The following is a 21,311-nucleotide window of genomic DNA, read 5'->3' as shown; positions in this document are numbered from 1 at the left end:
GGGGAACTTCTTGAGGGTGTGCCCATCTCTCAGGGGGCTGTTGTGAAATGAGTCATGGGTCATCTGATGTTGCTAAGGGAAAGCGAAACCTGTCCTGTAAAGTCCCTTCTGCAGTCTGTTTGATATTGTTTCCATTTGCCTGAACTGGCTCCCACCAAATGCTGGACTTTCCAGGCTTTGTTGGATACAGTACAAGAATCTGTCTCCAGGCCTTAATGAAAGGGAAACAACTTCTAGCCAGGGCATAATTCTGCTCTGTGTCAAAAACAGAAGTGAGGGGGTAGAATCCCAGTTTCTAATCTTGAGGTTCTGAAACAGGGATGGCTAACTTGTAGCCCTTCACCCTTGCTGGATAGCCTGGATTACAGCTCCCATTGTCCCCTGCTGGCTGGGGTGGATGGGAGTCAGATTCTGCCAGGCCACAGTGTCCCTATCTCTGTTCCATGCCAAAGAATTCTCTTACTTTCCCAATTTGTTAGGCACATTTAGTTCTCTCGTCTACCCCCAATTCACTCCCTTCACCCAGGAAGTTGTAAGAACATGTTATAAGAATTTTAAGGTCTTGAATATAGAACAAATATTCATAAATACATATCTAAATATATGAACCATGTGTCTGATATAGTATGGGAAAGCAATCCTGAAGCCATTTTGATTCTCCCAATGACTTCAAATATTCCTCTGCCGTAAGGGAGGCAAATGGGGAAAGCCTTCCCATTGTCTTTTTGCTTGCAAATCCTGCCTTAAGGGCGTATTTGTGTATGAATAGGGTGAGCCTGTGACCTGGATTCAGGAACTAAAGTATTAACCATCACAAAACAATGGCCAGACTGCTCAGGTAATGCAATCAGTGACCATGAACAGGTATCCTGGCAGGAATCATAGAATCATAGAGTTGGAAGAGACCACAAGGACCATCCAGTCCAACCCCCTGCCAAGCAGGAAACACCATCAAAGCATTCCTGACATATGGCTGTCAAGCCTCTGCTTAAAGACCTCCAAAGAAGGAGACTCCACCACACTCCTTGTCCTTGGCAGCAAATTCCACTGTCGAACAGCTCTTACCGTCAGGAAGTTCTTCCTAATGTTTAGGTGGAATCTTCTTTCTTGCAGTTTGAATCCATTGTTCCATATCCGCTTCTCTGGAGCAGCAAAAAACAACCTTTCTCCCTCCTCTATATGACATCCTTTTATATATTTGAACATGGCTATCATATCACCCCTTAACCTTCTCTTCTCCAGGCTAAACATACCCAGCTCCCTAAGCCGTTCCTCATAAGGCATCATTTCCTGGCCTTTGACCATTTTGGTTGCCCTCTTCTGGACACGTTCCAGCTTGTCAGTATCCTTCTTGAACTGTGGTGCCCAGAACTGGACACAGTACTCCAGGTGAGGTCTGACCAGAGCGGAATACAGTGGTACTATTACTTCCCTTGATCTAGATGCTATACTCCTATTGATGCAGCCCAGAATTGCATTGGCTTTTTTAGCTGCTGCATCACACTGCTGACTCATGTCAAGTTTGTGGTCTACCAAGACTCCTAGATCCTTTTCACATGTACTGCTCTCAAGCCAGGTGTCACCCATCCTGTATTTGTGCCTTTCAATTTTTTTTGCCCAAGTGTAGTACTTTACATTTCTCCCTGTTAAAATTCACCTTGTTTGCTTTGGCCGCCGCCTCCTATGATGTATGTATGATGTTTTGGGGGGTGGTCTTGGACTACAGGGTGGGCAATTTCAAAAGTCTATATAAGGGCTTGCACACCATTGTTCAGGATTCATTGTTGTACGGTAACAGTTCCTTTAATAAAGATCAGGCTTACTAGCCACTTTGCTTCTCAATATACCCTGGTTGGCCTCTGTTTTCTCCTGCCGATAGGGAACCCACTTAAGGACTGACTATATGGGCTCTGGAATACCCCATAAGGGAAAAGAGAACAGTTTTTCTTATAAGAAACATAAGAAAAACCTGCTGGATCAGGCCAACGGCTCATCTAGTCCAACATCCTGTTATCACCATGGCCAACCAGATAACGGGAAACTTGCAAACAGGACATGAGCCCCAAAGCCCCCCCCCCCAACATTCAGAAACATTACTGCCTCCATCCATGGGAAAGTCCCGGTGTAAAGAGATACGCAAAACAAGGGCAAGGATGAAGCAGATAAAGCGTGGCTGAAATCCCTACTTCAGGGAGATGAAAGCGCTGGCCTTTTAGATTTTGCCATTGCATGAAAAGGCCATTGAAGGCTTGCCCAGAGGGCAGCAGAGATGTCTGACCAACTGGGTTGTGCTTGTGTGTGAGAGAGAGGTACTCAGCCTGCAAGCTGATGCACATGACAGCATTTCCTCAGTGGAAATCTGAAAGAGTCCCTCAGCGGAGCCTGAAGGCAAGCACTTAAGTGACTCATTTAGCATTTCCCTTCAGATGCAGCAATCAGCCGGCATCCTTCTGAGCAGCAGCGACAGAGCCGCTACCAGCTCAGGGATTCCCAGTCCTCCCAGCTAGTTATGATTAAGTAACAAACACGTGGGCAGCAGGGCTGGAGTGCCTGCCAAGCCTTTGGCTGTGGTTTTCAACTGTGTTCCAGGGAGCCCTGAAGTTCCTTGGAAGTTGATCCGGGGATCCCTGAACATCAGTTACGGTGGACAGGCTCCCCTGGGAGAGCACCTACAGATGCCCAAACTACTTTGGGGAAGCTAGCTCACTCCTGGGTAGCAGAGGTTATTGATGTTGTATTGTTTTTAATATTTGGTTGGAAGCCACCCAGAGTATAAATAATATACTCTGTATATAATAATAATAATAATAATAATAATAATAATAATAATAATAATAATTTATTATAGCATCTGGCGGTGGAGCAAGGCAGATTTTGTCACATTGCCATGTGTTAAGAGGGTATCTGCAATGCCAAGTGGGAGCTGCAACAAAAGGTTGCAGCATGGAGTGCTCCTTTTCAAGACAATCTGTTCTACCATGTTTCTCCGGAAATAAGACACCGTCTTATATTTATTTTTCCTAAGCACGCACGCACGCACGCACACACACACACACACACACACACAATGGCTTATTTTCAGGGGGTGTCTTATTTTTTCCTCCTTCTGCCCCGGCCAGCATTGCTGCTGTGCCTATTACTATGTCTTATTTTCGGGGTATGGCTTATATTCCTTGAATGCTTAAAAATCCTGCTACGGCTTATTTTATGGCTACGTCTTATTTTGGGAGAAACAGGGTATCCTTCTTCCCACCTGGTTCCCCCTCCCTCTTTCTTTTGCCCCAGTAGTCAACAACGACATTTTTTTTTTTTGGTCAACCAAATACAGGTTATAGCCAAAAAGAAAAAAAAGGAAAGAGTTAATCAAACAATCTCAGAAGCATATTAAAACATATGTGATAAAATCCTGATAATACATAGGGCATGTATACACAGGTGGCACTTATCTCAATGCACAAGGTTGGACTCGGAGGCTTTTGGGAGGCTTTTATCGCAAACTTAGCTGTATTGAGCACGACTGGTTTGACCGAGCAAGACAGCAGCTATTTAATTTTGTCAGTGTCACTGACGGTGAGGCATTCTCACTGAGCATGCTCTATATTAATTGGGCTGCTTTTGGGAGAGTTTCCCCCATTTGTTTTCCCCCCTCCATCTTGTGGACAGGTGATGTAGTGTTGACTTTTAAAGAACCAGCACCCATAGAATTAGGAACCTAGGAAGCTGCCTATTTAGCTCACTGATTGGCGGCAGCTTTCCAGGAGGGTCTCAGACAGGCAGTGGCGGAGGAAGGGTGTGCGGTGGGGGCAGTCCGCCCCGGTGTCATCCTGAGTGGGAGGTGACATTCGGTGCACCGCCCGCCCGTGACTCCCAACTTCCCAAGCCTAGCCCGAGCTATCGGGGGAAGGGGGAGCTGGCTTGGGGTAGGCTTTGGGAAGTTGGGAGTTTCAGCCTGGCAGTGCACCATTGCCCGTGCTCCTGGCTCGAGGAGGTAGGCCGGCCAGCGGGGAGGGAAGAGAACGGGAAGGAGGCAGGTGAGCAAACAACAGAGAGGTGCAGGAATGGGAGAGGAAGTAAGCGGGGTCGGTGGGTGCACCTTTCATTCTGCCTGGAAGACCAGCGCCTACAGCTGGACAATCAAGTGAATTTAAAAAGTCACTAAGGGGTCGTTGCTGCAAACGCGGAAGATATCTTGGCCGGCGCTTAAAAAGGGAATAAAATGGTTGGTGTCTTTCTCTCTATCTGAGCTGGCTCCCTGCCTGTTACGTTATGTGTGGGGAAACCCACATGGGGTTCCTCTCTGTGTAAAGTCTTCAAGCTCTGCCTGCACGTGCCTGACAAATCTGCCCCATTGCCTTTCCCTTGTCAAAGTTCATCTCCCCCTCCCCCTCCAGTCTTCATTGTGTGTCCTGGCTGAGGGGGAAATCAGAAGACCGGGGTGTGGACCTGCGGTCCCATTAAAACCAATGGGGCATGTTAGGCATGACTTATGGTAAGTTTCCACTGAAATCAAGGGAACTCTAGTGTGTTCCATCCCTTCATCTTTCCCCTGGGGCCTGGAAACTACCAAGGGTCCACTTCCCTTTGACCAAGAAAAAAGTCAAAGACAGTTTGTTTGGAGCTTCTCTTGCGCACACACAAAATACCACACAAAACCGGAAGCGTCATGCTGGTTGCCACTAGACTGGGTTTGACCGTAAGGTCTGGCTCTGCAGCTACAGACCTTTGCCATGCGCCCCACCTCCCACTAGTCCTAGGCTAGATTCTCCGGTGGGTGAATGGGTGGTATCTCCTATGTTCTTCCTGGGCAGGCTTTTCCTCCTTTCGCGGTCACACCTGAATGCTGCTGGTTCAAAGTGCCTGCCACCTTGGGCATCCCTTTGCTGCAGGAAGAGAGGTCCTGGGGGGCACGGAGGGGAGGTGATGATGGCATGTGGAAGGAGGAGGCTGTGGGTTAAGGTTGGGGAGGAGGCAGCTGCTGCCATTGGACAACTCCCCCCCCCACTTGCCCCCTTGGGTTTTCTAGCAGCCGAGGCACTCCGTAGGGAGCTCACTTTCGCCTCCAGAACCAGCCCGACCACCCAGCCCAGGCAGGCGGGGAAAGTGCTGGATGCATCCCAGATACAGGACAAGGGAACTCCCAAGGTCCTGCCACCGCAGCTGTTGCTCGCTTGGTTGGACATTGCTGTCAAGGCACAAAAGTGCCTTCAGCGACTGGGGGGGGGGGTTGACATTATTATTATTTTTGCACCAGGTACCACCTGACCTTGCTACGCCTCTGCAGACAGGGGGCAAGGGACATTCCCAGCCCTACTCTGAGCTCCTATGGGATCATCAGCATGCAAAGCAGATGTTCTACAGCTTTTCCACTTTCCCAAACTGAGAATATTAGTAGTGTGTATGACTCAGCTTGCCCATTACTATCAATCTTTCTCTCCAAGGTGCAGCCACAGTAGAGTGGTTGTGTTTTTAAGTGCACTCTTGATTGACAGCCACCATAGCCTAAGCCCAGGGATGAAAGGTATTGTTGTTCAGCAACATCTGGAGGGCCAGAGGCTTCCCACACCAGACATACATAAGATACTGTTTTGGAAGAATAGCTTTCTGCATGCTGAACTGACTAGGGCACTAGGCTCTTGGGAGTTTGCCCCTAGGTTCTCCTGCAATGCCAAGGGGTTCTGAAGTGGATGAAAATAATATTTAAAAATTTTTAAACTGAGTAATGATGCCTTCTGCAACTAGGTGCCTTCTAGAAGTTTTGGGCTACAACTCAAATAATCCTTGAGCATTTGCTGGGCTGCCTCTGGCTGGTGGGAGTTGGAGCCCAACAATATTGGGAGGAGGCTGGTGTAGCATTGCCAAGGGTACAAAGCACTTTGTGTGCATTATCTAGTTGTAACTAAATGCAATAGATGAGGAAGTTCTTTCTCACACTAGACTTACGTAATTTATGAGATTCGTTGCCGCAAGATGTAGTGACTGTCAACTGCCCAGGCAAGTTTTTAAGGAGATAAAACAAATTCACATTAGAAATTTGGACAAATTGTTTTAGGGGTGCTTTGTAACAACATGCAACAGCAGTGTCTTCTGCTCATCCATTCACCTGTCCTGTATATTTAAGCTGTCACATTCAGCCCTCATCTGCATTCTGCAAGCGTCTAATGGACTGAATTGGTGTACAGATATTCTTATGTACATCTGTGGTATAAAAGCCAATAGGGAAGTCAAGGTGCAAAATCTCAGCCAGCTAACCCCTCTGGCATTAACTTCTTACGTACTTGGATTACAGTCCCTGCTACTACCGGTATTCCAACCCCAGTGGCCTGTATTCTGTTGAAGAAGATATCTTCTTTCCCGCACTATGCTGTTTAATGTCAACTCAGCTTTTTATTTCTAGGTTGGAATCTGCAAACTGTGCAGTCGTTCTGCAAGTTGGAATTCTTGACAAGATGCCCTGGCACAACATTTTTGCTTGAAAGTCTAAGATCCAAATCCTGCAACTGTTCTACTTTGGTTTAACACTGGGCCCATCATGGTGATCTGTATATAAATATATGTGAGTGTTCCCATGACTGCCAAAAGGCAAAATTTTACAGTGCAATCTTATGCATGCCTACTCATAAGTAAGCCCCACTGAGTTCAACAGTACTTACCGTACTTCCACATATAGGATTGCAGCTTGAGCCTCTTTTTTATTGTGCCTGCTGACCCAGATTTACACCACTATGGTTATCTAAATGATAACCGTGGGTCCCTTCCAAACCACCTGGGTCCCTCACAGCTGACCAGTTAGTACTTCCATTTACATGTTCAAAGAGATTGCCCTGTTGCCCTAGAAATAATTGACTAAGCTTTTTCCCACCTCACCTGGCTGGATGCCACCTCATCCTAGGATGGAGAACAGCAGACCAAGGGCAGCTGTATGAAATTTTGGCTCCTGTTGGAGGCTGGAAACACAGGCTTGTCTTGCTCTGTGCTAGACTCAAAGTTTGGGCCTGGGGACCTCCCTGAAAAGCTACAGGTAAGTAAGATCTGTGGAGTGTTAATGATGTGAACTCCTCCATCCTATCCTCAGATGGCATATCTGTGTAAATAAAGCCATATATCCTAAAGAAACCACAGTCTCCAATAACCTTCATTCCATGGAAACCAGACTCTGTACCCCTGGAGTCTCTCACCCTGTGGAGCTCATGTTGTGTGCAACAGTATTTACATCAAACTGGGTTGCAAAAGGCATCCCATACGCCCTACACAGGGCAGAATTTGAGTTGGAGTCTGTGGTGGAAAACAATGTCTATAACTCAGCTTGACCTTCTCAGCATGGCATGACCGCAGACTTGGCTCCTGTCTCGTGTTCTAGCACATTATCACCGGGGGAAGGGGGAGTTGTATGGCTGTTGCATTACATTTTTAAGTGCTTCCCACAAGTCCACCAAACAATCAAACTGTTGTATGGCATCTAGCTTGTCTTTTGGAGCAGATAGGTTGTTTGGGTGAAAAATAACTCCCATGGCCTGACAGCGTCTCATTTCAGCACTGAGCATAAGTTTTGTCTAAAGAGCCAATCTGGAAACAAATGCCTAATAGCTTGCCAGCATGGAACACAGAGGCAATTTGTTTCTGCCTTGTATAACCCATTAAAGCACTGGGTACATAAACCATGCCATTAGCCAGCTTTTTCCTACTGGAATAATGGCATGTGTTTGGATGTGTGTGTTTTCATTTTCATGTAAAGACAACCCACCCAACCCCTTTGCGGTGTGATGCACCTTTTCGTGTATTGACAACCAATACTTGGAGTCGAAGATATATAATTGTTGTTGTTGTTTGAATTATGGTGCTGGAGGAGACTCTTGAGAGTCCCATGGACTGCAAGAAGATCAAACCTATCCATTCTGAAGGAAATCAGCCCTGAGTGCTCACTGGAAGGACAGATCCTGAAGCTGAGGCTCCAATACTTTGGCCACCTCATGAGAAGAGAAGACTCCCTGGAAAAGACCCTGATGTTGGGAAAGATGGAGGGCACAAGGAGAAGGGGACAACAGAGGACGAGATGGTTGGACAGTGTTCTCGAGGCTACGAACATGAGTTTGACCAAACTGCGGGAGGCAGTGGAAGACAGGAGTGCCTGGCGTGCTCTGGTCCATGGGGTCACGAAGAGTCGGACACGACTAAACGACAACAACAACAACAACTTGGAGTCAGAAGCACACTCTGGCAACTAGCTCAGCTGGTGCAGAATCAAATTATATACTCCGACTGCAGTTCCCCCTCAAGCAAGCAGGAGGCTGCATTTTACAGTACAGTACCTGAAGCTACCAAACCATCTCTGTAGGTAACCCCCTGCAGAAGACATTACAGTAGTCTAGTCTGGATGTAATTGTGGCATGAATGCCTGGGGCAAGATCTGCTTTCCCCAGATGGGGCACAGCTGGTGAATTGGACAAAACAAATTTTAAAAATGCTCCTGGTCACCAATGTCACCTGCACCTTAGGCTGATAGTGCTGAGACCAGGAAAAGGTATAGGTAAAGGACTCCTGGATGGCTAAGTGCAGTCAAAGGTGACTATGGGGTACGGTGCTCATCTCGCTTCAGGCATTTGTCCACAGACAGCTTTCCAGGTCATGAGGCCAGCATGACTAAACCGCTTCTGGCACAATGGAACACGTGACGGAAACCAGAGCACACGGAAACACCATTTACCTTCCCGCCTAGATTTCGAATTGCTAGGTTGCCAGGAGCTGGGACAGAGTAACGAGAGCTCACCCCATTTGTGCTGATTTGGACCGCTGACCTTCTAATCGGCAAGCCCAAGAAGCTCAGTGGTTTAGACCAGTGGTCCTCAACCTTGGGCCTCCAGATGTTTTTGGCCTACAACTCCCATGATCCCTACCTAGCAGGACCAGTGGTCAGGAATGATGGGAATTGTAGTCTCAAAACATCTGGAGGCCCATGGTTGAGGACCACTGGTTTAGACCACAGCGCCACTCACATCCTAAGACCAGGAGAAACCTCAGGCAGCACAAGAAATCCTCCCAGAGAAGTGCAATACCATCCAGTACCAATTATACCTCTCCACCAGCTGTTTTTCTCATCCACAGTATCTCCATCCTATCAAAAACTACCTGTAGCCTCTCTGGGAATATGTAGTAGGTTGAGGGAGAGAGGTGTTTGAGATGTTTGGACGTTAGCTCAACCCTCTGGAAAAATTCTGCCAATGGCTTTATATAGATATTAAAGAGCATGGAGAGACAAAATGGAGCCAGGAGGCATCTCACACAGGTCAAAGGCCATGGGTGGAACAGAAGCTCCCCAGCACTACCTTCTGGGTTCATCCCTCCAGCACTACCTTCTGGGTTCATCCCTCCAGGAAGGACTGGAGCCATCATAACATTGTACCGTTCTAGCCAGGCAACCCAGAAAGATACACCAGCCAATGATACCAAAGGGACCAAGAGTCCAAGAGAACAAGGTTGCGCTGGCTGCTTTTTCAATCAGTGCATGGCAATTATAGAATGAGCAGACTCTTCTGAAACTGCTTTAAGGAAGGAGACTTTGTGAAATACACTAGTATCTCTCACATTCTCCTCATCTGCACAACTGCAGCTGTGTAGGTTAGATGTTCTTGCTTCAAAAGATCCAAGCCAGCAGTGTCACCAAAAGGAATACAGTCATACCTCGGTTTAAATACGCTTCAGTTTGAGTACTTTCAGTTTAAGTACTCCGTGGATCTGTCTGAGATGGATTAATCCACTTTCCATTACTTTCAATGGGAAAGTTCGCTTCAGGTTAAGTACGCTTCAGTTTAAGTACTCCGCGGACCGTCTGGAACGGATTAATCCAGTTTCCATTAGTTTCAATGGGAAAGTTCACTTCAGGTTAAGTATGCTTCAGGTTATGTACAGACTTCCGGAACCAATTGTGTACTTAAACCGAGGTACCACTGTACAATAACATCAGCAGAATAATGTATGAATACTAACTGATGAGTTCATAGGACGTCAGCAACACTTTAAAAAAAGTGTTTTATTGACTTTCAGTTACAAATGAATTCGATATAAAAAGGAGAAAATAACATAAATGATATCAGCAATAACAACAGCAGGTTAGAGTAGAGTCCATGATGCCACTGCTCAGGTGGTTCCACAACTCTGCCCCACCAGTGCCCCTCTCTTGCCCTAAAGGCTAGCAATAGCTACCACCTCACCTGTGGAAGGCAGTATGCCCCTGAACACCTGTTGCTGGGGACCAGGAATGGGGTATTATACTCAAGTCCTCCTTCTGGGTTCCTGCTAGTTGGCCACTGTCAGAGCAGGATGCTACACTAGATGGTCCTTTAACCAAGTAAGGCTCTTGTTATATTCGCAAGCACAGCTGTCCTGGTTTCTCACCACTTCTAGTATCAATAGGATATGGTTTAATTGATTTCTCTTAATTCCCCTGCCCCTGAACAAAGACTTTTATCTGAATTTCAGATTTATTTACAGGACAGCAAAGAAAGGAAAACAAGCAAACAAAACAAATGCAGAACAGTAAATAGATGTTTTACAGCATCATCTACAGGCAGAAGTCGTGAAAAGCAAGCAACTTGTGTGCTTCATATTCAACAAAACAGCTTTCCAGGAAATTGTTTGAGTAATAAATCCATTCCTGCTGTCACTGACCCTCGGGTTTGTGAAGATAAGATTCTCCTATTTTATGTGTAGCAGGTGATATCTAATGTTAATAACAGAGCTGGTCCATTGGTTTCAATGGGTCTACTCTGGCCATGACTTTGTTGGGTGTCACTCAATGTCCTAAGTTCATGGAAGGTGTCATTTTAATGTGGTTAGCTTGTTCTTTCTTTAATTCTGTTCCAGAGAAGAGTACAGTGGTACCTCGGTTTATGAACACAATTGGTTCCGGAAGTCTGTTCATAAACTGAAGCGTTCATAAACTGAAGCGAACTTTCCCATTGAAAGTAATGGAAAGTGGATTAATCCGTTCCAGACGGGTCTGCGAAGTACTTAAACTGAAGCGTTCATAAACTGAAACATGGGTGTAATTGGTTCCGGAAGTCTGTTCATAAACTGAAGCGTTCATAAACTGAAGCGAACTTTCCCATTAAAAGTAATGGAAAATGAATTAATCCATTCCAGATGGGTCCGCGGCGTTCATAAACCGAAAATTCATAAACCGAGGTGTTCATAAACCGAGGTTCCACTGTATTAAATAACAGCTTTGGTGATGTGTTGTAAATAAGAGCACACAGGTTTGTTTCCTTCAACAATACAGTACATGAAATATCTTCCTCCCATTAGCACTTGGATTTTCTTCTTCATATTTGACTTATGCTTTTGTAGGACTCTTTTGCAGGAAAGAGAACTAGATGTGGGATCAGATGCTACAACAGCTCCAGGATCTGCAGCGCGGTAAATTAAAAAGAACACCCAAAAAGCAGGTTCTTTGGGGAATCGCTCATCTCCTCGGGCCCTTCTGCTGCTGCGACCCGCGAAAGGCGGCGAGGGGTAACTGCAAGCACTCCTTCCATTTAGCTGCGTTACAAGCCTAGACAAATCTCGCCCGATTTAGCACGGTCGTCTATGGCAAGGCGGGCTTAGGCAAATAGTAAAACGAGGACTTCCTGTTTCGTTTTTCGGCTGTCGCTTTTCCCCTTTTCTTGGCATCGCAGCGTCTTCTTACCTTGCATTCCACGTTTTATCTTTTCCACTCCGTTCACTGCTGTTTATCACTATGTAAATTCCAGCTTGCCTGGAAACCTCCAGCTTCGGAGGAACCCGAAGGTACCTAAACCCTCACCACATTGGGAGAAACGCACTGGGCGGGTTATGGGAAATCAAATTACGTATTTCGAATAGAACCGGGATCGCGCCCTGTAATCCAATAGAAACATGTGATGCCCCAGTAACTCCCGCCCCTCTTCGACTTCCCGCTTCTTTCTGGACGTTCTTGCCGCGAAATTTGAAACAGGGAGAAAAAGGCCGCCTATAGCTTCTTTCACGCTCCTTGTGCGTCTGTGCCCCGAGGTATCACTTTGACGTTAAAGGGGCGGACTCTCCTACACTCCCCTTGCCAGCGCGCGGTGGGTGGACTGGGAAGGCTCGGGTAAGTAAGTCCCTGCTGCTACAAGTGAGGCTTGTAGTCGCACCCCCCCCCATCCCAATTCTTGGCTAAATCCCAGGAATCTGCTTGGACAGTGATATTGTAGGGAGCAGGTTAGCAGGCGGGGCCCATTACTTACATCATAACACTGTTGCTGAATGTAGGTTTTATTTTATTTGTTTTTTATCTTATATTTTGGAAATGTACGCCCAGTTTTTTTTTCCTTTAATTTTTTGGGCCCGCCCCAAGAGAGTGGGGTTCTAAGCTATAACTTGTTTAGCCAGTTTATACGTAAATCTGGCACTGATTTGGGCTGGAGAAGGAGGGGTAACTTCCTATGTTAGGAGAGAGCCGCTGCAAGTCTCTCTACGGCTTGAGTCTGCCTACAGAGCCGTAGCTAGGTGATATTGCGCGCCTGGCAGAACCGTCCAGATTGCGCCCCCTAGTCAAGGGCACCCACCCCCCTGGAAGTCCTCATGGTGGCACCTGCCCTTCCTTCCTTCTTGCTCTCTCCCCCCTTACCTTCCTCACACAACTTTCCTCTCTCAGCAACACTAGCACGAAATCTCAGCAGCCCTCCAGGTGATTTCCAGACAAGCCTTTCACCCCTAAAAAACTTCAGTGGGGGGGGGGAGAGAGAGGGGAAGGGGAGAGAGAAGGAGGGAAAGTTTGCTGAGGAGTCAAGAGGAGAGGAATTTGAGTCTGGTCCTTCCACAGGTTGAGGAGAAGGAGGGAGGAGGCAATCCCCAATTAGAAAACACTAGGGCGCTTCCCTTCTCTTCCCTCCTCCTTCGCAGTCCTCTTCCCGCCCAAACCGAGACCAGGAAAACTTTTATTCTTAGGAAAGCGAAATGGCGCCTGCGCGACTGAGACTCCCCTAGCCGTGTACGTCTGTTGACGGCTCGTCCTCGCACACGCTCTCCCGCCGCAGCCGCTGCTCCTGGCTCGGCTTCTCGGCTTCCTTATCAGCTTAAGGCGTCCAGGCGCTGAGAAAGATGGAGGGGGAAATGGAGGAGCCGGCTTCCACCGGGAGAAGCGGGAGCATAGCTGCCAAGTTTTCCCTTTTCTCACGAGGAAGCCTATTCAGCATAAGGGGAAATCCCTTAAAAAAAGGGATAACTTGGCAGCTATGAGCGGGAGCGCTCCCCAAAGAGGTTTCTCCCTCTCCCCTTTTGCAAAATGCCCGCTCACTTATAGCCCCACTGCTCAGCTTCTTCCCCGCCGCTACCCTCTACCTCACGGGCTGCTGTTTCAGCTGTTATTGTTCATTGTTAATGTATATAATGTATGTATCATCCGTTTATTAAAAAAAATAAAGTGTAAAAAGAACAAATAGCTGCCAATTCACTGATCTCTGAATCTGGTAACTTCCCCCCTTAGCTGTATCTGCTTGAGTAAATATGAAGCGCCATAGCAAGAAGAAGAATTCCATTACAAGAAAGAGTGATGGAAATATCCTTTCTTATCTGAAGGTATGACTTATTTGGAAAAGGGATTACCTAACCTCAGTCTTCCAAAGAACATAAGGGGTGGTTACTGAATATTTTTATTTGCTGTCTGTAACAATTATTGCTGGTTAAATACTGCCACTGTCTACTTTCGTTTACTAGCCTGATGTGTGAGTGTCAGAATGATTTTCTGGGTCCAGTATACTGTATGTGGATCAAGCTTTCCATGTCACATGGAAGAGGACAAAAATTTGCATAACATCAGCATAGTTTGTGTCATATGCAAGTTTGTGTCCTCTTTTGCAAGTGGAGTGATGGGGCCACACGCAAGTAATGAGATGTCTGACAGGCGGAAGCCCTATTCCGCCATTCTTTACTCCTGTGTTGTACAAGAAAGAGGAGCAGGGCTGCAGGCAGGAGCAATACAGGAGCAATGGTGGTGTGTATGTTTTTCTTTGATGCCCATGTATGCAGCTCAAATGCCTATAGTGAGGATAAAGGTAAAGGTAAAGGGACCCCTGATCATTAGGTCCAGTCGTGACCGACTCTGGGGTTGCGCACTCATCTCGCGTTATTGGCCGAAGGAGCCGGCGTATAGCTTCCAGGTCATGTGGCCAGCATGACAAAGCCGCTTCTGGAAAACCAGAGCAGCACATGGAAACGCCGTTTACCTCCCCGCTGTAGCGGTTCCTATTTATCTACTTGCATTTTGACATGCTTTTGAACTGCTAGGTTGGCAGGAGCTGGGACCGAGCAACGGGAGCTCACCCTGTCACAGGGATTCGAACTGCCGACCTTCTGATCAGCAAGCCCTAGGCTCAGTGGTTTAACCCACAGTGCCACCTGGGTCCCTTTAGTGAGGATACCTTGGCACATATAGTTGCATATTCCAGAGAAGCCTGCATGTGCACAATTGAAATACAGTACTGTATCACCTCGCTATGGTCATTCTTGCTGAATGCGCAGACATAAGAGGAGGGGCATGCAAAAAGCAGAAGTAGACAAAAGCTTCCATCCAACTCTTATGTAGGGTCTAGGGATTAAAGCTAAGCTATGTTGTTGCACTGAGGAACAAAACCACATAGGGCCTGTAGATGCTTACTGTGAATTGGGTAGCCCCAAGATTGCTCTCTTTTTGCCCTGTCCTTTTCATCCCATCCTTCTCTGTGTCCATTTGATTGATTGCCAGTGGTTGCTGGTTCTTGGCCTAGTTAGCAAACCTCGGCACCTGCCCTATGCATTTCACTTGCATGACTCACTAACTAGCACACCAGTACTACCCAGGGCAGCTCAGAACCTGCTTCTTTTACTCTTGAAGGCGGTGCAGTAGGTAGGGCAGGGCAGGGGAACATTTTTCAGCTGAAAGGATACATTTCCTTCAGGGAGCCACATGGTAGGCAGGTCCGGAACTTACATCAAAGGTAAGTTTAACCACTTCCACAAACTCTCACACACCCCTCTATCCTCCATTGAGGCAAGCAAGAAAAGTCAGTAATCAAGGGTGCAGATCAATCTAACCTATGGAATAAGATTTGAAATATCTCCTGCTCTGGCACTGCTGGGGATAGAGATAATCCCCACTTAGAGACCATCAAGTGAAGATCTGTTAGCCTTTCTATTGACTACTGCATGGATGGAAATTGGTAAGTATTGAGTCTTGGTATGCCAGAGTTTGGTCAGTTGCATTAGCCAAAAGACTGTCTAATTATAATACAGTGGAATCTCGGTTTACGAACACCTCGGTTTACGAATTTTCAGTTTATGAATGCCGCGGACCCATCTGGAACGGATTAATTCACTTTCCATTACTTTCAATGGGAAAGTTTGCTTCAGTTTATGAACGCTTCAGTTTATGAACAGACTTCCGGAACCAATTACATCCATGCTTCGGGTTAAGTACGCTTCAGGTTGAGTACTCCGTGGACCCGTCTGGAACGGATTAATCCACTTTCCATTACTTTCAATGGGAAAGTTCGCTTCAGTTTAAGTACTCTGCAGACCGTCTGGAACAGATTAATCCACTTTCCATTACTTTCAATGGGAAAGTTCGCTTCAGTTTATGAAGCTTCAGTTTATGAACAGACTTCCGGAACCAATTGTGTTCATAAACCGAGGTACCACTGTACAGTCATACCTCGGTTTAAGTAAGCTTCAGTTTGAGTACTTTCAGTTTAAGTACTCCGCAGACCTGTCTGAAGCGGTACCATTACAGTGGTACCTCGGTTTACAAACACAATTGGTTCCGGAAGTCTGTACTTAACCTGAAGCGTACTTAACCTGAAGCGAACTTTCCCATTGAAAGCAATGGAAAGTGGATTAATCCGTTCCAGACGATCCGTGGAGTACTTAAATTGAAGCGTACTTAACCTAAAGCGAACTTTCCCATTGAAAGTAATGGAAAGTGGATTAATCTGTTTCAGACAGGTCCGCGGAGTACTTAAACTGAAAATACTCAAACCGAGGCGTACTTAAACTGGGGTATGACTGTACAGTGGTACCTCAGTTTAAGTACACAATTGGTTCCGGAAGTCTACTTAACCTGAAGTGAACTTTCCCATTGAAAGTAATGGAAATTGGATTAATCCGTTCCAGACAGTCCACGGAGTACTTAAACTGAAGCGTACTTAACCTGAAGCGAACTTTCCCACTGCGGGTCTGGTTGAAAAACACTGCTTTAGAAGACATCTGAAGGCAGCCCTTTCTAGGGAAGTTTTAAAAATGTTTAATGCTTTACTGTATTATGTTTTAGTGTGTGTGGTAAGCTCCAGAATTTATTGTTGTTGTTAAATAGGTTGTCCCTATTTTCATCAAAGAAATGTAAGGTATGCTATTTGTTTTTACAGTACCCCCTTTGCCTTTCAAAGCTGCATCACAGCAGAGTAATAGGAATAGCTCTCCTCACCACAATCCTGTGCTGATATGTCTATGCCACTTGCAATGTTTGTATAGAAGTTTTCAAAGGCATGAGAGCCTTGCTCATATATACAGTATACAGTGGTACCTCTACTTATGAATTTAATGCGTTCCAAACGCACATTTGTAAGTAGAAAAAAATTGTAAGTCGAATCCCATAGGAATGCATTGGGAGAAAAAATTCGTAAGTAGAAAAAATCCTATCTAAACCGCATCCAAGATGGCGGACAGAGCTCCATTCGTAAGTAGAGTTATTCGTAAGTAGAGGTACCACTGTATATAAGTGGCAAACCCATTCACGACCCTTTTCCATTGGTCACTTCTGGAAGCCTTGCTGGTGAAGCAGGAATGTAGGAGCATTTGTTGCCTCTGGGCCAGATGAATTGTAGCATAAATAGCTGTGTACACCAAGGAAACATGGAGCTACTCATGAGTAGTAGCAGATGCAACAGAGTTACTGTGACTCATTAGGAATCAAGTAAGAGAAGGTGCCATGCAACTGTACAGTCAAACCTTGGGTTACTGCTGCTTCAGGTTGTGTTTTTTTGGGTTGCGCTCTGTGCCGAACCCAGAAGTATTGGAACGGGTTACTTCCGGGTTTTGGCGCATGCACAGAAGCGCTAAATCACGCTTTGTGCATGCGCAGAAGCGCTGAATTGCGACCTGTGCGTGCGCAGACGCGGGTTATGAACGTGCCTCCCGCGCGGATCACGTTCGCAACCCGAGCGTCCACCCTATTTGTTGTTTCCCTTTTATGCCAGGAGCACGTCTGGTAGCAGTGCTGCTCCTGTATTCTTCAGACTTCAGCCCAGCTCCCCACTTTTCAATTGGTGTATGCTCACTGGTATTCCTGCCATGGTCTACATGTAAGCAGCTACCATCTACAAGCATGTGTGTGTTTTTTTTAAGAAAAACACAAAGAAAATATTTTATTTGTTGACTTCCCCCTTTTTTTTACAGCACAGAAATGAGGCAAGCTCAAGTGCACCCACTCTTATGAAAGAAACTGGAAATCATCCTACAAGAAACACGCTTCCTAGCAGTGAGAAATCAATGGAAGAACGAGAATTCACTGTGAATTTAGGTGATGATGGGAAGGACCACGTGGTGAAAGGCAGTCCCCATGACAGTGTGCTTTCTGCCCTCAAGGCAACAAGAGATATTTGCACCCATATGGAGAAAAGCAAAGGCAAAGAGATCTACTTAATAGGGAAGAAAGGGATTAATGGTTGCATTAATCTGGGGATGCCTCTGAAGTGTATGCCGGATGGCTCCCATTTTGTAATGAAATGTTATAGGGGTCAGCAACTTGGGGACTCTGCTGAGTTACGGTATCGCCAGCATGAAAACAGGGAGGAGGAATGTATTTTGTTCTACATTGACCCCAAGCCGGCACAAAGCAGTAAGTTGATTAGATGCCGTCAACTTCTTAAGGAATACTGCAAGCTGTGTGTCTTTGCACCGAAAGGAGAAAGCATAAAAGATGCCCTGTGCAGTGATGGTCGTTTCAAGCCTGAGCTAGAGGAAAAAAACTGGGTACTGATGGAGGATAGCAAGGCCATAGCTAACACTCATTCAGTTAACGATTTATCTAACAAGATCTTTTATGTGGAAATGACGAAATGTGCGAAATCTGGTGGTGGTCCAAATAGCCAACAGATTGCCCAGGAGTCTCATGGGAGGCAGCTCCAAACCTGTCATTATTTTAAAAGTGATCTCCTAAGTTTGTATCCTGGCTTAAAGGATCAAGAGGAGATCATGGATAGATTCTTTGCAAAAACCAAGAAGGCACAGAAGCGTAAAAAGGAGGTCCTCAGGGTTTGCAGAGTAAACTATGGCAAGGAGATAAGCAATGCCATAACGGTTAAGATGTTAAAGATGCAGGCAAATCTCACTCAGTCAGTTGGGTACATTGAGTGGGGCATTTCTGGAAAGGAGGGTTCTGCTACTTGCTTTGTGTTGTGTAATAGGTACATACTAACTTGCCATCATGTGGTAAGAATGATCGTTGGAGAAGGGATTGAAGAAAAGCAATGGGCATCTGAAATCAGCAAGAAGGCCCAGGTGATTTTCTCTTATGAAGAAAACCACCCTGAAAAGGAAGACTTTTTTTCACTTGAGGAGTGGTTTGAAATATCCAGTGTAGATCTTGATTTTGCCATCCTGAAACTGAAGGAAAATGGAAACAAAAGTAGACTTCCTACAGGCTTCGTAAAGTTAATTTCCCCTCCACCATTTGATGGTCTTACTTACATCATTGGTCACCCAGGTGGAGAAACAAAGTCTCTGGATACCTGTTCTGTTGTCACTGTGGTTGAGCGACAGAAGGAATCTGTTCGTCGTTGGCAGCAGGGTACAGAGGCAGAATGCAGCAGTGCCAACTGTGGTCAGGGTCCCCAGAGGTGTGTCCATATGCTCAATCCAAAAGTTTTCTTAACTGATTTAAAGAACCCTAATGTACTAGCCTATGATACATCTTTTTTCGGGGGGTCTTCAGGTTCACCTGTGTTTGATAGACATGGTCATCTTGTTGCAATGCATGCTGCTGGCTACGTTTATAGAAAGAACTCAAATGAGCGCAGCATAATTGAATTTGGCTTTTTGATGACATCAATCCTCTCAGAAATTAAAACGAATCATGGTGATTGGTATGACTCTGAAATTGGTCCTTTCGTACAAGCCTCTCATGATACAGAAGAGGCTACTTTGCCTGTTGAACCTATGGATGTGGATTAAAAGATCTATGTTCTAAGATGACACTTCAGTCTGAAGTTTGGAGGATATGCATTTTGCATTTTTAAAAATAGTTATGCTTCATTATATACAACGCTTTTAAAAACATGTATCATATATCATTTCAAAGCAGTGCCACCCACCCTAGGTTGGACATCCGGTTCAGAAGGATAATATGGTTGATGGTATTGAAAGCCTCTGAGAGATAAAAGAGAAAGAACAGAAAGTCAGTTTCTTCCAAGAGCACATGGATCTGGTCCCCGACCCAATCAAGAACCTCACCCAAGAAGGGGAGATTGGTGTCTGATAATTACTTAGGCTTTCTGCATTCAGGGAGGGTTTCTTAAGGAATGGCCTTGCTACCGCCTGCTTCTAGGAGGCATTAAACCACCTCCCTGACCCAGCCAGCTTTCTCTTCCCTGCTAGTTTTTATCAGCCAAGAGGGGCAAGAGTCTAGAGTGCAAGTGCAGATCCAAGCACCTTGTACACATCCTCAAGCCTTACCAACTGAAACTCATCCAACATAACAGGACTACCGTAGACATTGCTCTGGACACCCCTTGAGATTCATCTGCTGTAACAGTGAATTCAAGGTCCTGGCAGATGCAAGCAATTTTTATCTTCAAAATGCTTTACAAACAAATCACAGTAATCTAGTGTCAGTTCTTCTAGCTCCTTCATGCTAGACTGTAAAAGGCCCCATACCACCTGGAAAAGCTTTGTCAGGCAGCATGGTGAAGATTCAATGGAGTCAGCAAAGTATCAGCTGGCTAAATGATGAGCCTTCACCGGTGTTCAATTGCATTCAAGCTGTCTCCTCACTTGTCTCAGTGCTCTAAGCTCTGGAGAATACTGGGGAGTCAAGTAGACCCCACAAATTAATATATTTGATGTAGTAGCTATTATCTGACTGGCTTTCAACCATGCCTATATCCCACAATTACCAGGGTTGTTGATAAGTTAAGGGTGCAAAGAGTATGAGTGAGATTAAATGGGTGTGTGGATTTAGGAAAATCATTGTAGTAGAATTTGTATTGTTTTAATAAAATAAGTAAGGAAATTACCCCATTTTCCTTGTCACAAAGTGTGTTGACAAAAGAAGTGAAATAAACTGAAATAAGGGGTGAATACAGATTAGCAGGCTACTACATGATTGCTTAGCCATGTATATTACTACACACTCATTAAAACCTCCCCTCACATTCTGCTTATATATCTGTTGAATAAAACATGCTATAACTCTCCAATACTCTCTTATCCAAAAGAAATAAAAATACCATTGAATTTCTTAACTCTCAGGGAATTGGAATGTGCTGTTAATTATCATTTTTTAATTTAAAGTGTTTAGACTGCATTCATAATTCATTTTCCTATATTACATCATAGTTTCACTTATTATTTACTAGAGTTCTTTCTGTCCTTTGCTTCAATCAATAAGCCTCTAAATTCCTTGAACCAACGTGTTCTCAATCAAGTTCAGTTGCTTTCGATTTATTATTGGTAATAGGAACTTAAACAAGAAAACTTATTGAAGATGTACAATATGAGCAGCACAGATGCTATTAGCCCAGAGATGGAAAGAAGATAAAGTCCCTACCAGAGAAGAATGGCAAATCAAACTGTTGGACTATGTTGAAATAGCAAAATTGACTGGAAAGCTCATGAACCAAGAAGACCAATAGCACTTGTAATGTAACGGGTATTATAGAGATAATGAAGGGTTTTCTTTTTCTTTTTTGGTTTTTTTTTGGAATATAGAAAAAGTTGCAGTAGAAAAGATTTAATAACAGAACCCATGGAGGTGGGAAGTCCAGAGATTCGGAGAAATATCTTAATTGTGGGTATGATGTTATTTCTATAATTTTACACTTGTAAAATCAAATAAAAAATATGTTAAAAGAAGAAGATGATGTACAATATGTGCCCTAAGCTGTGCTCCCTCTTCCTTTGGTACTGTCTTTGATGTAACTGATGGTGCAGACATGGGTCTAGTCCAGGAAGGGTCGCTGGATGCAGGACAAGTGCAGAGGAGAGCTTTTTGCAGGCAAATTGGTGAAGAAAACTCAGCTGCGAAGAGTTTGAAAGAGGAGAGATTCTGGGATTGCGTCTAAACTTGC

General features: G+C 45.3%; 1 protein-coding gene across 1 annotated transcript; it reads left to right on the top strand.

The window, feature by feature from the left end:
* The first annotated feature begins 11,969 nt into the window (after window positions 1-11,969).
* On the top strand, window positions 11,970-20,541 carry FAM111A (FAM111 trypsin like peptidase A). The gene is made up of 3 exons (XM_035126056.2): window positions 11,970-12,103; window positions 13,481-13,572; window positions 17,422-20,541. The coding sequence occupies exons 2-3, from the start codon at window positions 13,501-13,503 to the stop codon at window positions 19,195-19,197; spliced, it is 1,848 nt and encodes a 615-aa protein (XP_034981947.1). The 5' UTR covers window positions 11,970-12,103; window positions 13,481-13,500; the 3' UTR covers window positions 19,198-20,541.
* The last annotated feature ends 770 nt before the right edge of the window (window positions 20,542-21,311 follow it).

This window comes from Zootoca vivipara, chromosome 1 (genome assembly GCF_963506605.1).
Source record: "Zootoca vivipara chromosome 1, rZooViv1.1, whole genome shotgun sequence".
Taxonomy (NCBI): Eukaryota; Metazoa; Chordata; class Lepidosauria; order Squamata; family Lacertidae; genus Zootoca; species Zootoca vivipara.
Note: the sequence above shows the minus strand (reverse complement) of the source record. Positions and strands in the feature narration are given on the sequence as shown.